The following is a 13,920-nucleotide window of genomic DNA, read 5'->3' on the forward strand; positions in this document are numbered from 1 at the left end:
TCTAGCCGCGGTTTATAACCGCAGGAGGAAGTGACACTAGACAATGACAGTCTCCTTCCGTTCTATTGAGAATGGCTGAAGAAGACCTTCGTGTTCTGTTCGTTGGCTCAGGTGCAGTTAACTTTGGAGGAGCTGAGGGTCCATGGGATCACTCCAAGAGGTTGGAGACGTTAGGAGGAGTGAAAATTGTGGCCATTGCAGACCCTATACTGAGCAAAGCAGAGGAAGTGCTCAGGGCAAAGCTGGAGGGGCCGCATGCTCACATGTACAAGGACTGTATTGCTGTGAAGAGCTACCTTGATGCCATCTCACTCACCAAACCTAATGTTGCATTTATTGGTAAGAATTTACGCATTTAATGGTAAAATTCCGGTGTAATAATCATTGATTGACCATGACACACATTTTAATACCCTTTCTCATAACTATATACGGATTTTTTAAAATCCCAAGTTCATAAAAGGCGTCTAACGAGGAGCATATTCATTAATTAGTGTACTAATTGTTGGTGGCTTGTACTATATCATTATCCTCATAACAGCCCCCCCCCCATTTTCCCATTTTTATTAAGACATTCATTAATAATGTGTAGCGCGTTATAATTATCATTCATGCAGGTGTTCCCCCAGTGTACCATGGAGCTATGGATCCACCTCACGACATTGAGCTGCAGTGTGTAAAGGCAGGCTTGCACCTCTTTATAGAGAAACCAGTATCAGTTGTAGCTCCAGAGAAATTCATCCCGTACATGGAGGCGGTGGAAAGAATCGCAGAAGAGTCTAAACTAATAGTGAGCGTAGGTTATATGTTTCGATATCACCCAGCTATTGAGAAGATGCAAAGTCTGATAAAGCAGCACGGAAGGCCTTTAGTTCACGTTAATGCTCGCTATTTATCATGTGCTACGGCACTAAGCCATCCCGTTTGGTGGGACAAGGAAAAGTCTGGCGGACCAATTGTTGAGCAGGCAACTCACTTTTGTGACCTCCTACGCTATTTCGGAGGGGATGCCCTTTCATCGTCCATCCGTGCAGTTGCTGTAGGCCCGAGTGACACGCCCACTTCTCCCGGCTACCTGTCTTCGGTTCCGGAAGTGATTCACGAAGATTCGATACCAATGGAACGGAGAGTTCCACGATTAACGACTGCCCACTGGTTCTACTCGTCCGGTGGTGTGGGTTGTCTGACACACGGGGTCACGCTTCAGGGCAGAAAATACGAGGCAGCTATTGATGTGTGGGCGGACGGACTGAGGCTGTCCTTGGAAGATCCTTACTTCCCCGGATGCAAGCTTAGAGCCAGAATAGGTGAGTGGATTTATTATTAATAATTGAAGCAGTACTGTTCTGTTATAATCGCGGTGTTTGTGGGATATCCCTTTTTTGATACCGGCACAGATATGCCCCTTGATCAGCACATGTGATGTTTCATTGTGTTGCTACAGCTATAATTATAGTGAACTTGTGTTTACTTTTATCCCGTTACTGCAGGAAACACGGACAAGGAGGAAGTCTACCATTTCCCGGACGCAGATCCATACCTGAACGAGGATGAGGTGTTTCTGAGGGCAGTACGGAATGGGGACAAGACACTGGTCCGATCCTCGTACCGAGACGCAGCTCACACCTACCAGCTGTCCTGGGACATTCGAAAAGCCAGCGAAGCATAAACTATATACATAAACTGTGTTAGTTGCAGTTATAATATTTTATGGCATCATTGAAATGCTGTTGAAATGCTGGTATATTTGTATCCACAATTCTGTCCTCATCTATATAGAAAAAGATTGACAGAGTAGACATTACTATTATATGAGTTCCTAACTCCTGTTATTACATGTATATATATAGTTCTAAACATGCGGTACTAATTAGCCCATGCATGTGCATGCATGTATATATGCATGTACTGGAAGTGGCAGACCCACCTTAGCCTCGACTCCAGCCCCTTTAATAGTGTGGGTGTAGCCTCGATTCCAGGCCGCCTTTCCCTGCGGTGCCTGGAATCGAGCTAGGCTACACCCACCTTTGCCCTGACCTTGTAGCTAATTATAATTAGCCTCGTTCCCAGGCCTTACTTTTTCTTGCTGTTGTCACTGTTCATCCATAAATCACTAGAAAGACATAGTCTAGTGAGGCAGCAAAAAAAGAAATGGGCGTACAGTTAAGAAAAAGTAAGGCCTGGTTTGGGAAATCGCGTGATCCACAAGGATTTTTATGAACGTGGGCGATATGTAGCCCACAATCGTGACGTAAGGTATTCTCCCACGCATTCAGAGTTAATAAGACTGTACATGTACTGAGACAACCACCAAGCTGTGCTGCAAGTCAGATCAGAGAACCAGCGTGGCCAGCTCTGGTGGCAGTAGCTACCTGCTATATATGATAATGATGACTAACTTAAGCTATTCTTGATCTATACTAGCATGTAGAAAGACACAAGAAAAGGTAATAGTCTGATAGAATCTGAACACACAATCTAGACTAGTAGATCATCTAAGGTATATAGCTAGCTATAGTGCTTGCAAACTTCCAGTTCCAAGTCCATGTCCAGCTTGCTGCAGGCAAAGTTTTATTAGTCATAGATATCTGCGTGGGCAGTCCAACATCTCTAGCTCAGCATGCCCACGCTCATTTTCACCCTTCTACCACCCTTCTACCCTCACGCGACTTCCCGATACAGGCTCTCCTTTTTCCTAACTCTACGTCTATTTCTTTCTTTATTCCTCCAATTAATACCGTATTTTATCTCATTGAACGATAAGACAGTATTTTATCTTATTGAACGATGTGATAAAGAACAGAAAAAGGAGAGCCTGTGTAGAGGCTAAATTATAATAACCATTTTTTGTGTGGTTACCTTATAACATCACATGACACAGGCTCTTCTTAATTTAATATATACCAAGTGAATTAATGTTTTATCGAGTTCAGTGCAAAAGCAGGCTGATATTATGATACAAAATGAATATATTATTGCTCAAATTAATCACCAAATAAAAGAAAATCGAATTAATTAATGAAGGTACATGCATGCATACAGATGCGCCCCAAATAATAACATAATAGGTAAAAAGTACAAATAACATCTAGAGAGAGAGGTAGCCAAGTTATGTTTTTCGACGTCTTGCTTTCTTGATTACACGACCAGGGGTAGGTAGATTAGGACTAGCTGCAAACATGTTCGCTTGGGCCTGAGGGGGGGCCGCCTGTTGCATCGAGCCAAAGTTCATGTTCATGTTCATTCCGGGAGTGGTGCTGAAATTGTAGCCAGTGTTAGTTTGCAACGGTGCCGCCGTGGTTTGCTGGGTGGCCGTGAACATAAGTCCTGAGGAAGATAGTTGTGTGGGTGGTTGGGGGGCACTACCCGTGAACATAAGCCCTGAGGAGGGTAGTTGTGTGGGTGGTTGGGGGGCACTACCCGTGAACATAAGCCCTGAGGAGGGTAGTTGCGTGGGTGGTTGGGGGGCACTACCCGTGAACGTCAAACTAGTGCTAGAGGTGCCGAAGTTGAATGATGGTTTCGGGAGGCTGGTTCCGAATGTATTGGCTGTGGTGTTGGAGGCAGTAAATGAAAAACCTGATGTGTTTTGGGACTGGCCACTGAACATGTTAGCTCCCACAGATTGCTGCTGCGATGGTGGTTTGGCCGATCCAAAAACAAAGTTTGTACGTTGTGTCTGATCAGGTTCCATAGCTGTAAAGGGACAGTAACAGTGTTGCATGTGTTATACAATCACACAGCAATGTCACATGACAACAGTGTTGTACCGTATAGCGCGAAATTTTCGAGGGGCTTACTTTTCGCGGATTTCGTGGGTTAGAATTCTACACGAAAATTAAATCCACAAAAAGTGTTCTTTAATTAGAATTACCTGCTATCATGCAAAGATTTAAAGGCGTGGCTTTCGGTAAGCAGTCATTCCGCGAACATTGTGCAAGGAAATAGTTTTTAGAGGCCAATCCACGAAATATAAGTACCTCGAAAATTTTGCGCTATACGGGTATGTGTTATACAATCGCACAGCAATGTCACATGACAACAGTGTAATGCTCTTTAAACACAGCAATGCAATACTCTCTACCAGGACAGGCGCCGGTGCAGCTCCAGCAATTAACACTAATTATCCGCCCACACCCCATGTTATTGTTGAGTGTAATCAGAGGCTAATTGCTTGAGTTGCCTCCAGTTACAACAACAGTGTAATGTTGTACACCACATGTACCATAAGTATAGGTTCTGTAAACCAACTTATGGTAAAGTGATCACATTTGATATAGTCCAACAGCGAATTCAAACAGAGTGGTACAAGCTTCGTTTGAAATTAGGGAAGGACAGACATAACTATTCATATTTTCAATAGCAAAATCTCCTATAGGCATTCTGTACATACAGCTTGATGTAACTAAATACGCCAGGGGAATGTACACTGGAACATACTAAGCCATACTAAGCACTTAAAGTAATAGTTTCCACTCACTCATTTCGTCAGGGCTTTGCATCTCAGCTTGACCTGAGTTCCCAGCTGGTGTTGCCACCGACAACGCTTGGCTCTGTTGACCACCAAAACCTGACGCAAAATTGAGTCCTGTATTCAACTTAGAAGTTGGAGTGCTTGTCCCAAACATGGAACTGGCCGGCGTCTTCGTTCCACTGAATTGAAACGCTGGTGCCTGAGGCGATGATCCAGTGAAACTTAACAGTCCCACAGAGTTTGTTGAAGTATTACCGAGTGCAAAGTTCATTTTAGGCAGTCCTTGAGATTGTGTTAGCAGCCCAGAAACAGTGGTAGGCGGGGCTACGAGACCACCTCCTCCTCCTAATTTGATTCCGGCAAGAGGGCTATTAGAAGCAGCTGCTGTTGTAGTTGTTGTTGTGAGCATCCCTCCCAGTTTAATGCCAGTCAGTGGATTGCTTGAGGTACTTGTTGTGAGGGACTGTCCCAATTTAAAAGGACTGCCACCTGTCAATGATCCAGTGCCGGTGTTGAAACCTCCACCCAGTTTGATTCCAGAGAGCAGAGGACTCTTTGCCGTCGATGTAAATGTTCCTCCCAGTGTAATGCCAGTCAACAGAGAGGTGGTCGTGGCTGACGTTACCGGAGCAGTGGACGTGAAAGAGCCCAGTTTGATGCTGGCCAGAGGACTATTGCCAGTAGAAGCATTCGAACTTCCGAGACAATTGTTTGTAGCAGACTGAGTTAGTGAGGCGCTTGCAGTTGATAGAATGGGCCCTCCCAGAGTGAGAGAGTTGCTCGTTTGCAGTCCACCACCTCCAAGTTTTATCCCAGTCGAAGGATTAAGAGCTCCAAATGTTAAACCGGACAGCGGGCTGTCAGTCGAGGGCTTGTTGTCGAGAGATACGTTACTAGGTAGTTTAAAACCAGTATCTGAGGTTGTAGTCGAAGGTGTTCCAAGTAGCAAAGTCTGTTGGGTTGTTGGTACATTTCCAGTTGATGTTGCAGCTGGTAGCAGACAGGTGCCATGTGAAGAAGTGTTAGAGGACGTAGCAGTTGATACAGAGCCTAAAGTGAGCCCACCACCTAACTTGAAGCCACCTGTCGGGCCAAACTGAAACCCTCCACTTTTGTGCTCATCTTTCTTAGTTTCTTTCTGACTACCAGGTTTTGGAGTAGTACATGCAACACACGCACTATCACTGTTTTTATTCTGAATCAAACACGTATCACATGTCCATTTCGAGTCTCCAGACGAATCTTGGGGTTTCCTTGAGAGGTTTAGACCACCTCCTCCTAATTTTAGTCCTCCAGTAACGGTAGATTTGGCCTGGCTCTTTCCTGGTTTCGAGGCAGAACAAGCGATACAGCTGTCAGCTTCGGCCTTGTTCACAAGTAAACACGTATCACATGACCACGTATCTTTAGCAGGTGATGCTAATTGAGTTCCTCCCGTCAGTGATAGTCCAGCCCCAGGTTTTATGCCGCCAGACATATTTTCGAGAGAAAAGCCAGTACTCGAACCAATGCCTCCACTACCAAGCAAAACACTGGAACCCAACTTGAAGCCTCCAGAGACGCTAGGCATTTCTCCTAATGATGTACTGGTTCCAGACTTTAGGCCTAGGGTGGAACCTAAAATCAATGAACTAATTAATGACGATAATTATACACAAGTATGCATAAGCTATAATTATATGTACACAAGAGTCTCTCACGTACATCACACACATGCGCTAATAGTTAGGGTAGAGTCAAGGTAGCAGTATTATGTGTGTAGTACATGTAGTTACCTCCTAGCGAGAGTCCTGTCCCAAGTTTTAATCCTCCAGTGCTCGATACAGACAGTCCAGAGACTGAGGCCGTGTCCTTGCTGTCCAACTGTGCCCCAGGCTTTGACGAAGAGCAGGCTACACACTTGACATCTTGTTGTTTGTTCGAAACCAGGCACGTGTCACAAGTCCAACCACCAGTAGAGGATGAGGTCGTTAGCCCAGGAAATGATTTGGCTTTTTCATTGGACGACTTTGAGGCTTTGCTCTTAGTGTTCGGATTGGCAGCTTCACAGGCAACACATTTACCGTCAGAAGCTTTATTGCTGAGTAGGCATCCACTGCACTCCCAGGAGCCAGCTGCAGGTTTTAGGAGAGGGAACGGATTTTTCGAAGTAGCTGGTGGTAGTTTAAATCCTGAACCGCCAAGTTTGAACCCGGGATTGGATCCTATTTGAAGCCCGCTGGTCATTGCTTTACCCCCACCAGGCTTGCTTGCTGTACACGCCACACACTTGCTAACACTGGCTTTGTTACTGATCAGACATTGTTCACATTCCCACGAGCCAATGGACGGGGCAAAACGAGAGAGAGGTTGAGATTTTGGCTTCTCTTTTCCAGCACTTTCGTCGTCCGAGGCAGTCAAATCGACGACGACATCTTGAGATTTCGATCCACTAGTTGCGGAGGACGTACTTTTGTTTGATGAGAGAAACTGACTGTATTCGGGTTTCCTAAGAGCTTCTACGACACTCATGTTTTTCATTTGGGGAGGGGGTGTTTTCGAAGGCGGCTTTTGTGTGAGGGCGAGGGGAGTCTTGGTAGTAGCGAGTGATACAGAAAAGGCCACGTTAGGAGTGATGCCAGGTGTGCCCGTTGAGAGGTGTGGCTTGGGGGTATTAAATCCAAATGACACCTGCGGAAGACGTACAAAAACAATTAAACACTGTAGGACAAAACTATTTTACGACCCAAAAAAGTTACAATTTCGTTTTACGTTCATGCATAGCATAGTAAGCTACTGTAAGAGGAAGCAGCAACAGCACAGGACAGTGGTGGACACATCAAGTGCTTACCTTGGGTGGTGTGTTAATCGAACGGGGTGAGCCAGGACTTATCGGAGTGGGCTTGGAGAAAGAGAAATTGTGAGTGAAAGAATGAAGCTGTTGATCCATTGGTTTTGAAGTAGTGAGTAGTTTGGGAGGAGCAGAGCTCTGTGTGGGATGCAGCATTTAAATTATGAAGAAGGCATGAAAGGTTCGTATTAAGACATTCCCAAAAGTTCACACATGTAGCTATAAACTGTTTTGGGCCCACCTACCACAGAAATAATTGCTAGGATCTGGCAGATTCATTTGTACTGCTATAATTCTGATGACTTCGCCCTTCCTACATTTTTTAATTGCCCAATTCGCCCCCCCTGATCCAAATTCCTGGATGCAGCCCTGGACACAACATTTGCTCACTCCTATGTAACTAACAGGCCACACGATCACTAGATACTTGTACGTGTAATGATGCATCACCTGGTCACCAACGGCTTTGTTGGGGAGCAGTTGTGAGTGGAAGGCAAATGCAGGGAGAGCACCGCCCTGTCCGAGATTGAGTCCCACTCTAGGGGGTGGGGCCACTGGGTTATGATACTCCTCCTCTGAATCATCCCCACCACTGGTACGACGAGTACGGGCCCCTCGAGAGCGACGAGACATCTTGCCACCACCCTGAAAAAGGGGGAGGGGTTTGGTATATACTGTATAGCGAGTATAATATTATGTTGAATTATAAACTTTCGCTGATTAAGCATGCCCATAAATATTAATATTGCAAACCTGCAGCTGAAGTTCACGAAATTTTATACCCTTGAAACATACCCCGCTATACAGTGGAAAATTAGAAAGGGGGAGGGGTTTGGTATAATATAGTTTGAATGTGGTTCAAATTACTTTGTACTTACAGAATGAAAGGACTTCATCTTGGGACTCGTCCCACTTTCCGAGCCGTGGGTTGGTGGTGACTGGAGGGGGGGAGGGGCAGAGAACTTGAGGCCAGCGAGGGCAGAGGAGGTCGGAGACGACGAAGAGATGAGAGGGTGTGAATTGAGGACTTTAGGAGCGAACTTGGAGTGTGTGGTTGTTGTGTGGTGTGAGTGTGTGGGGGTACTGTCAGTGTGGTCCGTTGACGTGTTCCCCTGTGTGGGAGTGGGGGGGGGGGGTAACTGTAAGCTCACAAGAATCTACATACATAATATGCGACTTGAGTAAATAAATCTGCTAAAAAGACAGAGGTACAGAGGTGCATCTACAGTCTCTAAATCTACCCCTGTGTACTCCTGACTATAATTATATTAGATGAGATGATTGTTTGTATCTGACCATGGCATGTATAAGAGCGGCTCTATAGTTATTACTGTCTAGTTGGGCGTGGCCCGACCGGCCCTGACGGGAGGTCGGGTTGCAAATCTATCTGGGATTTGTTCTGCGCCACTATAGTGGCGCCCTATCAGATTGCAGCATTTTTCACGTGCTTCGTTACACTTCGGCAGAACAAATCCCAGATAATCTTGCAACCTGACCTCCCGTCAGGGACGGTCAGGCCACGCCCATCTAATTACTGTCTTGGACACGTAAAACAATGTATAGTAGTTCTAGTGTACCATTGATCTTGTTAGAGAGGGGACCAGCTGTGTTTGTGTGGGGTGTGACCTGGTGCTCTGCAGGGGGGCTACAGGTGGGGGGGAGAGGAGGGACGAGGTACACTCAGATACACGACGACGCTTGGCCTGCTGGGAGGAAGGGGTGATATCAGCACACTGTACAGGGTTGCTAACTACAGTAGAGATGTCCTGCACTAAGTTTCTCAAGTGGCTTACACAGTATGGCCTTTACTTTACGTACAGTACAACTAACAATTTGCACTTTACATACAAGGTATAGTATGGCCTATACTGCTCAATGTGCACTGGGGGGCAAGCTCTCTACAAAGTCGGACATTGCAATGCACAAATTCAGCTACAGAGTAGTAGTCCTACACAAGCGCAATTAGTTCTATGTACGTATCACTACACTATGATACAGTACCTGCATCTCCGGCGGTAACCCTCTCATTGGAATCCTCCTGGCGTCAGAGAGAGGGGAAGTGAGAGAATTGAGGGTGTCCATTATTCTCTTAGCCGTAGCACTCACCACCGACTGACCAGCGTTGCCCATAGTGGGTGTGGCCCGCACTGATACACGTAGTGGGGCGAACTGAGGGAAGTGATACAAATATAATGTGCAACAATGTGAGGATGATGATTGAAACAATCCGTGCTTGTCGTAGTAAGTACAGCATTGAAAGGAAGCATGAAGTAATGGGTGTTTGTCTCGATTGGAAAATGGTGGCCAATACGATCTAGGCTGTACTTGTAGATACGATGTAAAGTACTTGTAGATACAATGTAAAGTGTACATAACACCCATAAAAATGGTAATTTAGAAGCTTAGGATATACTTCAATCTGGCAATCAGGGGGTGTAGTTCTTACAGATAACTAGATAGTCAACTATATACCACAATGACAGCCATGCTCACCCACGGCCCACTCACCACTGGTGGGCTTGACTCAGTGCGTGGTCTCTTGACTCTCAGCTTCTGGTGAGAAGCTGCCCCACCAAATGAGGTCCTGCCAGAATAGAATGGCGATCGGAACGGACTGCGACTGATAGACTCGTTAGTGAACGCCCTGAGGGTGCAAACGAGCGTTAGTTGTGCAAAATGCAGGAACTCTTTTGAGGGCAATATCTAGCCACAAGGAAAATGAGGTGACCTCTAGAGCACATATAAAGGTCAGGTAATCAAGATGTGGGCAATCTAAGAAAAAATGGAGGTTGATTTATTATTTAAACTTTTGCACATACACTATACTGCATAAAAGTATGAAGGTCTCACTGCCACCACGACATTGAGCTAACCGACGGACCTTGCAGGTGTGGCCAGCCCGCTGACTGAGAAGGTGGAGGACTGGAGACCAGGCAACACTGGCTGGAAGGGACTGGTCGCTCTCTCTCCATTCATCTCTACATTCATCTGTACACACAAAAATAGTTTTAAAATGGTTGCAACTCACATGGTTCAAAATTGTAGGTAAGGCAAATATATGAACACGATATTCGAAATCAGTTTGGAAATTGGTTGCTAAACTCACAAGGCTCTAAACTTGAATGGCTAGTGGGCACAAATCACTAAGGGGCAAATGAACACAACATTTGGTGGTGCATACGATTCAGGAAACACAAAACAACATAACTCACATCCTCTTCCTGTCTCTCACGCACTGGACTCAACTGGGGGGTTGACGTGGTAACAGCCGTTGAGGAATACAATCGCCGAGTCAGCTCTGCACTTAACCCCGTGGTAGCCCTCGAAGACATTTTGACCGTCTGTCGATACGAGGAATTAACTTTGTTCGAGAAAGCAGGATGGGATACCAACGGCACATTTATATGCTCTTGTGTTTCATTTCCTTCCACTTGAGGAGCAGGGTTATGATCTCTATCTACACTCGATATTAACGCCCCCTCAGTAGACAAGCCTCCCGATATTAACGCCCCCTCAGTAGACAAACCTCCTGATATTAACGCCCCCTCAGTAGACAGGCCTCCCATCTGCATGCTCGTATCACACATATCTCGAGAGGTGTCTATAATCTCAGGTTCTGTGTCCTCTTCAACAAAGCTCTCGTTGCTGCTGTCACACAAATTATTGCTTTCACTATTCTCAGTCAAAGCTTCCTCGAATAACGATAAAGCTGCCCTAAAGTTAGCGGTATTGTTTCTTGATTTGTTCACTTTCTCTCGGTTAAACGGATTAGAAGGTGGGAGGGGTGTACTTCTTTGTAGACCCGTTGGCCTATCGGATGGGCCAGGGCCGTCTTCAGTGGCTGCATTGCTAGAAAGGGGGCGGTCAGATGCAAGTGGGTGTGTGTGAATGGGTGGAGGTAGCGAGGTGTCATCTCTTTGTCTTGATGATCCATCGTCTTTTGACGGACTCAGATAGCTCAACCAGGAGGACGGGGTTAGCCAGCTCTTCACTTTGTCCACTAGGTTCTGTGTGTGCATTGCATTGCAATTCGGTTAACACAATGCCATCATAATTTGACGCATGTATAATTATACATGTACGTACTCGACACCTTACGTACTATGAAATTAGTTGTATGTCCTGAGGCAGTACAGTGTGTATGACCCTATGTACACATGACTGTTCTATCTGCTGCATTACTGGGTCTGGGCTCATTTCAGCATGCATTTAAATATTAGAATGGGTATCATCTTACATTAGCACTGTTGTTTCTCTCGTAAGGTTTGGTAGATCTCGATCTTTGCCGTGTGCTTTTGGCTTTGAACTCTGATCTAGACATTCTCAGAGCCTCTCGGCATAGAACAGCTTCTTAGTATGACAATTAGGGGAGAAGTGAGTCCACACTATAAAAAGTACTCGATTACGATTCAAGTCACTGGCTACACATGGCTACTCTAAAATGGGAGCAATTTTCACGTGATCCCGTAGTGGGTGTTAGGTTATTCATTACCTTTGGGCTATAAAGGTACAAAGTTCAATTGAAGGTTGGATGCAAATTCTTTTGGGGAAAACAATTAATTACATACAGTCACGACATCACACAAATAAGCTAGCTAGCTAACTAGAGCTTGCAAATTTTGCTTTCTTTTGGCTATATAAGTCACTAAGAGGTTTGTCATGGTGGACGCCTTTGTCTTTCACTTCACCCCAAACTTTTTCCAGCTCCTGAGAACTTGCAGCAGCTTGAACTCTGTACACAAGGTGAAACATTGCATACACACACACACACACACACACACACACACACACACACACACACACACACACACACACACACAGGCTAGCTGTTGGCCAACCTTTTCTTGTAGCCCATAATAGCCCAGTCTTTTTGTGAGTTTATCTTACAGCCGTCAACAGCGCAGAGGTCACTGACCTGCATGTGTACACGTGTACGTGTAAGATGGGAATCTCGTGCCTATTATAAACTGTATATGCATTAGCATCAAAACAAGACCTGCATCAGCACGGCCTTTGCATCCTGCAAATGTGTAACCTTGATCCCCTGTGAAGGAGGTTAGCAAATTTACTAGGAAAATTAATGCACAATACACTTATGCTAGGCAGAAAAGGCTGCGTGGTCTACGCTTTTGCCATCAATATTGAACTGATCACAGAACTCTGGTGCGAACTTTGTGATATGGGGTTCCCTAACAGCTACAGAATGCATCTTTCCTTTTGACAATCCAAGCTCTAGTTGAGGCCACTCAACAATATTTGCTGGCATACCTGACTTCTGTCCAGCTTGCAATGGAACCTGGTCCCAGTGTGTTTCTCCACTTCCTCTAAGCTGACTTGGAACTGTGTGAGACTAACATCCTTTATCGGCTCGTTGGGGACCACAAAGGCACCTAGCAATGGTGGAGAGTCAGGTCTGTCTTCAGCAAGTATGATCTTAAAGAGATGTGTTGGCACTGCCACATTGTTCTCTCCTATCACCTGAAGGACAAGAAGCACGACAATTGACACGTGGGTATAATCATGGTTACTAGAATTATAAAGAAATCACAAATTCTAATGTAGTGATAATACATGTATGTGCATAGGAAGCACAATGAAGTGATTAATTCATTTTCCTACACCTAATCACTGCAGGAGGACATGTGCGCTAGCTTTATATACTGACTTCATACTTGACAAAGCTTTTCTCTCCCTCTGTGTCCCTCTGTGGCAAGAACAGTGGACCGGAGATTACACTGACTTGAGTGTACCTCTTAGAGAGTCTTCTGCAGTAATCTTCAACACTGTTCCAATATCTATGAGGAAAATCAGACACTAAAAGCTGGAAGAAAATGGATAGGCAATAATACACGAAAAGTAATTCTTAGCAATCTTATTTTGCACGTTTGCAAAGTTTGCAAATGATATTGATGCTCGTAAAACAGTATAGCCCATTAATCTACACGAGAGTACTAGAGAGTACTGTCATTTTACCCCGAGTTATTGTCCAGGTTCTGTGGGACAATGTTGGTCAGTAGGAAAGTATCATCCATAGAGTTCTGACAGTGCTTGTAGTTACCGGCGGGGGCCATGTGACCTCGGCTCCATCCACTCCCACGATAATCAGTGTTCGAAGAACAATACTCTTGTGGTAATTTCGGATCAGGTTGGAACTCAGATCTTGCTCGCTTTGCTAGTCGACTTGTCACCATGTCTTTATTAATACATTCAGCAACCCATACAGGTATCTTCTTTGATCGATCGTATGTCAGAGAGTGGTCAGTGTAGGAGTGGGCAGAGATGTGCGGCTCAGGGTACCCATACCTGCAGTGAAGAAGGAGAGAGAAAGATATAATTATTGTAACCGCACAAACACTACTAAACTTACTCTCTTTAATAGTTACGACGTGATAAACCATGTATATTCCATTCGCATGCAATAATAAATAATGCATTTGTAGGCCTACATGAATAAATTGTTGTTTGCATCTTCATCCTGATGATGATCATCTACTGCCTGCTGTTGAAATAGCTGTGGTCTTGTTTTGCACAGTCCTACAGCTCCAACAAGGCCAGCAGCTGCACCACAACAAAACATCACTGCTCTGGACTGCATAATTATAGAGTGACTCGAGTC

The 13,920-nt window shown here is 45.1% G+C and overlaps 3 protein-coding genes and 1 long non-coding RNA gene across 7 annotated transcripts; 2 read left to right on the forward strand and 2 right to left on the reverse strand.

Annotated features, from left to right (window-relative positions):
* The first annotated feature begins 33 nt into the window (after window positions 1-33).
* LOC135331451 (uncharacterized) lies at window positions 34-1,762 on the forward strand. Its single transcript, XM_064526600.1, has 3 exons — window positions 34-339; window positions 618-1,307; window positions 1,491-1,762. Exons 1-3 carry the CDS (start codon window positions 72-74, stop codon window positions 1,667-1,669), a joined length of 1,137 nt encoding a protein of 378 aa, XP_064382670.1. The 5' UTR covers window positions 34-71; the 3' UTR covers window positions 1,670-1,762.
* Window positions 1,763-2,903: 1,141 nt separating this feature from the next.
* LOC135332040 (nuclear pore complex protein Nup153-like) lies at window positions 2,904-11,747 on the reverse strand. 4 transcript variants are annotated; one of them, XM_064527350.1, is made up of 12 exons: window positions 11,542-11,747; window positions 10,517-11,311; window positions 10,186-10,280; window positions 9,813-9,948; window positions 9,306-9,473; window positions 8,882-9,010; window positions 8,183-8,416; window positions 7,755-7,949; window positions 7,305-7,442; window positions 6,250-7,144; window positions 4,481-6,091; window positions 2,904-3,696 (listed from the first exon to the last, which is right to left on the reverse strand). In XM_064527350.1, the coding sequence occupies exons 1-12, from the start codon at window positions 11,623-11,625 to the stop codon at window positions 3,110-3,112; spliced, it is 5,067 nt and encodes a 1,688-aa protein (XP_064383420.1). In that variant the 5' UTR covers window positions 11,626-11,747; the 3' UTR covers window positions 2,904-3,109. The 4 variants fall into 4 exon arrangements, with proteins under 4 accessions (XP_064383420.1, XP_064383419.1, XP_064383421.1 ...); XM_064527349.1 differs by having other exon boundaries at window positions 8,882-9,007; window positions 10,186-10,292; XM_064527351.1 differs by having other exon boundaries at window positions 4,481-6,079; window positions 10,186-10,292.
* Window positions 11,748-11,896: 149 nt separating this feature from the next.
* LOC135332076 (nuclease EXOG, mitochondrial-like) lies at window positions 11,897-13,899 on the reverse strand. Its single transcript, XM_064527399.1, has 6 exons — window positions 13,751-13,899; window positions 13,278-13,607; window positions 12,970-13,099; window positions 12,573-12,782; window positions 12,143-12,219; window positions 11,897-12,036 (listed from the first exon to the last, which is right to left on the reverse strand). The coding sequence occupies exons 1-6, from the start codon at window positions 13,897-13,899 to the stop codon at window positions 11,904-11,906; spliced, it is 1,029 nt and encodes a 342-aa protein (XP_064383469.1). The 3' UTR covers window positions 11,897-11,903.
* Window positions 11,908-13,610, forward strand: LOC135332099 (uncharacterized). Its single transcript, XR_010393112.1, has 4 exons — window positions 11,908-12,047; window positions 12,126-12,812; window positions 12,939-13,160; window positions 13,295-13,610. It is a non-coding gene; the product is annotated as an uncharacterized LOC135332099 (long non-coding RNA).
* Window positions 13,900-13,920: the final 21 nt, after the last annotated feature.

This window comes from Halichondria panicea, chromosome 2 (assembly GCF_963675165.1).
Source record: "Halichondria panicea chromosome 2, odHalPani1.1, whole genome shotgun sequence".
Lineage (NCBI taxonomy): Eukaryota > Metazoa > Porifera > Demospongiae > Suberitida > Halichondriidae > Halichondria > Halichondria panicea.